Source organism: Acyrthosiphon pisum, chromosome A1 (assembly GCF_005508785.2).
Source record: "Acyrthosiphon pisum isolate AL4f chromosome A1, pea_aphid_22Mar2018_4r6ur, whole genome shotgun sequence".
Lineage (NCBI taxonomy): Eukaryota > Metazoa > Arthropoda > Insecta > Hemiptera > Aphididae > Acyrthosiphon > Acyrthosiphon pisum.
In genome coordinates, this window is record NC_042494.1 from 169,757,412 (window position 1) to 169,761,453 (window position 4,042).

General features: G+C 25.2%; 1 protein-coding gene across 1 annotated transcript in view; it reads left to right on the forward strand.

Moving 5' to 3' along the window:
- Window positions 1-3,573: 3,573 nt before the first annotated feature.
- Window positions 3,574-4,042, forward strand: part of LOC107883396 — a 2,834-nt gene continuing 2,365 nt past the window's right edge. Inside the window, exons 1-2 of the mRNA XM_016803320.1 lie at window positions 3,574-3,901; window positions 3,964-4,020. Coding sequence (XP_016658809.1) covers window positions 3,574-3,901; window positions 3,964-4,020 — 385 coding nt within the window. The remainder of the gene's footprint in view (window positions 3,902-3,963; window positions 4,021-4,042) is intronic.

The following is a 4,042-nucleotide window of genomic DNA, read 5'->3' on the forward strand; positions in this document are numbered from 1 at the left end:
AAAAAGTATGAGTCGTAGACACTTGAAAATTTTACCAGTTGTTTAAATTGACATTTTCTTTATATAGTTTTATTTTCAAAATATTTCACTAATTTTTAATCTATTTATAGGCAATTGAAATAATCGATTTTTTTTGATTTTTTTTTTATAAATGTTGATAAAAAAAAATTAGCTGGGACAAAATACTTGAAAATTTAATAGAAGGGTCCACATATGTTGTTCTAACTCCCATTCAAAAATTATAAAAATACATAGGCACAATTTTTTTTTATAAGCATTTAAAGTTCAAATTTTGACTAAATACGTAAAAATTACGGCATTGTTCAAATAATCTTAAACAGAAATTCATAAAAGTTTTTCTTTTTAATTCTAAGATTTGGAAATTTAATACAAGGCTCCTAACATATTTTTACAATAGCAGTTGCAAAATAAAAGGAATACATTGTCACAATTTTTATTTATAAGCATTTAAAGTTCAAATTTATACGAAATATGTCAAAATTGCGAAAATTTGCAAGTAATTTAGTGGTTGAAAAATCGTAAAAATTTTTTCTTTTATAACTAAGTTTTTAAAATTTGGTACAAGGTTCTCCATAAGTTTTTCTTTAAAAATAATATATCCTAGACTGACAAATCATCTCCGTTCAGAATCGTTTTTCGTATACAATGATATAATATCATTGGATTCAAATTTAATTCCATCCATTACAGTAACCCACTTGTAACCTACTGTACAGCAGAGCGACATCCACGACTTACCCGCCTTTTTTAGTTATTTATGTTTTGACACTGCATGTTTGAACTCAAAAACGAAAAAGCGTACCTACCTACATACTTTATACCGTAGATTTAGAAGTAGTCGGAGAAAAAATCCCTGGTAATAAAATTCAAAATCCCCAAATAAAAAACTTATTACATCATAAAATACCTATAACTATCGCTTTAAAATTAAAATACAGTTTAAAGCCTTGATAATAATCTAGGGGTTGATACTTCTGATAATCTGATCTATATAGCACCTAGAGGCTTAGATGCTAGAGATATTTAACAGTTTATATAAAAGAAATTTGCGATTTGGGGTGGGGTCTGATTCACTCTAATTTTAAATTAACGTGATCTTCTGATCGTAAAAGTTTTGTTTTTTTATAAGTATTTTTTTTTTTTTTATTAAAATGAAAAATATTTATATATTATACTACTGTTTAAGAGTTTTTATGGACACTCAGTATATTATTTATCGTTTCTACTTCATGAAATGCACATATTTTAATGAATAGATTGATTTCGTATACGAGTACGGAGTAGTTACCAATAGTACTTACCTACCTACAGTTTCGATCAGACATCAAAATTATATTACAATAAATAAGTATTAATATGATTGACTGTTAAATGATAAATTAATTTTACAGTAAAATCTAAACAAATATGTTACTTATATAGTCGTCGAAATTACCCCCCCCCCCCCCCCGCTAAATGAATCCCGGAAAAAAAATCCCCAGACTACAATATTACTCACAACCACATGTAAATGGTTGAACAAATATTTTTTAAACGTTAATAATTAGTATAATTAATATTTAATTACAAAATATACGTATATTATATTATATTATAATTTATATTGTTAAAAAAAATTATATATTATAATTTATAAATAATATTTTGTTTTCAATTACGGTAATTTATTACTTGTAATTCAAATTAACTAACTTAACAACTTCACAAATAGGTATAGCATATAAAAATATTTCGAATGATCGATACGTCAAATAATACAGTTAAAAACATACTATACAAAAATATTATTCAAAATATAGATAATAATAATAATATAAATAAATAACTATAAATAATTTTCGAAAAATTAACAATGACATTTTATATTATTTTAATAATACACATTATGTTGGTATAATTCTGTAAAAATTAAATCCTCGAAATAAAATATTACGTTTTCAAGACTTGTTATATAAATGTTATATAGGTATGATTGTTCGGTGTCACCTACTCACAGTAAAAAAATAACATGTAAAAATATTTAGTAGGTATACAATAACATTATATGAAATATAGGTAGTAATTATAATATTAATTATAGATACTAATTAACATTTAAAAAATATTTATTCAACCATTTGCATGTGGTTGTGAGTAATATTGTAGTCTGGGGATTTTTTTCCTAGTCGGGAATTTTTTTTCCGGGGTTATTAGTCGGGGGATTTTTTTTCCGATTACCCCACTAAATATAAATAATTGAAGTGTTATTATTACTTTTATTCCTCTAGATAATGTTATAAGTTATTACGTTTAATTATAAAATTGATAATAGTAGTACCATTTAAGTTATTATTATGTTAGGATTCATAAACAGGAACACGATTTATTTTAAAAATATTAACTCATTTATAATATAACATTATTTAATTTCAGTATAATATTTGTCAAATTGAGATTCAACTAACTTTACTTTAATTGTTATTATCAAAGGGCATGGTAAACCTATCCAAATATAAATAAATAAATATTTATATTTTATACAGCAATATCATATTATAACAATATAATATTATGTACCTATTTATCAATATTATAATAATATAATAATAATTATCATTCAAATTGTACCTATATATTTGTATTATTATTAATTATTATTTTTGACAGCTGTACCCAAGTACCCAACAGTACGGTTAGGTATAGGTGTATAGCTTTGGGGATTTTTTCCGGGGATTTTTTTTCCTTAGATTCATATTTAGAATATTATCGTAATAATATGTTATAATGTAATATACGTTTGTTATGTAATAGGTATTATTACCTTCGCGTACCGCATGCCCACATAATATTACCTCTTGGCTTATATTTATACATAGACTATTATGGGTATTATAGATACGTAGTTTGTTATAGGTATATTATTTAGTATTGACTTTTAATTATAATATACCATAATACAGGTATAGCTGATATTTGTTTAAGTGGGTAAAGTGTACAATTATTGGCACTGGTATAGTTATTGGCACTACGAAAGTGTTTTATTTTTAATTAGTCAGCATTTTGACTCTTAAATGATTTTTTTTTTTATATATCTGGCTAAACTGATCATGTCGTGTAATCAAGTGTTCCCGATGATAATAATGTATCGTTAATTTAGTTATTATCAAAGTTTTCAGTCGTCTCAGAGATCTCGAATATTTGGTAAGAATTTACTGTTTTTATTAGTAGACTATACTTAGGAAATAAGCTCTTAATTTAGTTATAACTACTCTAAGTAATAGAATAATGTATATTTTAGTTCTTAAGAACATTTTTCATCAATCAATACAATATTCAATAATTTATTTTTATTATTTTTGAGAGAAATTGGTATGCCAATAACTGATATGTACATAATTGAATTTTTTGTTATTGGCATAGGGTGCCAATTATTGAAATTGACATAAAACGTATTAATTTATTTATTGGCACTTACTTTACAAAGTATAGAACCTGAGTAAAACTTAACTTGACTGGTCATTAAATATTACTTATTCTTAAACAATGATGTACCTATTATTGATATTTATAGAAATGCCAAAAAAAAGGGAAAATTTTTCTCAGTCAAATTTGACTGCTGCTGTTGAAGCAGTAGTCAATGAAGGCTTGTCAAAAAAGTTCGCAGCAAAAAAGTTTTCTGTATCAAGATCTACATTACAATACAGACTAAAAAATCCTGATCAAAAAGTATCATGTGGACCAGCTCCTGTATTATCTGAGGAAGAAGAAAAAACATTAGAAAAATGGATACTGGAAAGTAGTCGGAAAGGATTTCCTCAAAGAAAAGATGATCTTTTAATTAGTGTGAAACAATATCTTGACAAAAACGAGCGAACTACTATTTTTAAAAATAACTATCCTGGTAATTTTGTTACGTTAAATACATTTTTATCTTATTATAACCATTTATTATTCTTTTTATAGGTATTGGATGGTACAAATCTTTCATGAAGCGTCATCCAAATATATCTGTCAGGACAAGTGAGCATGTGACAGCTGCAAG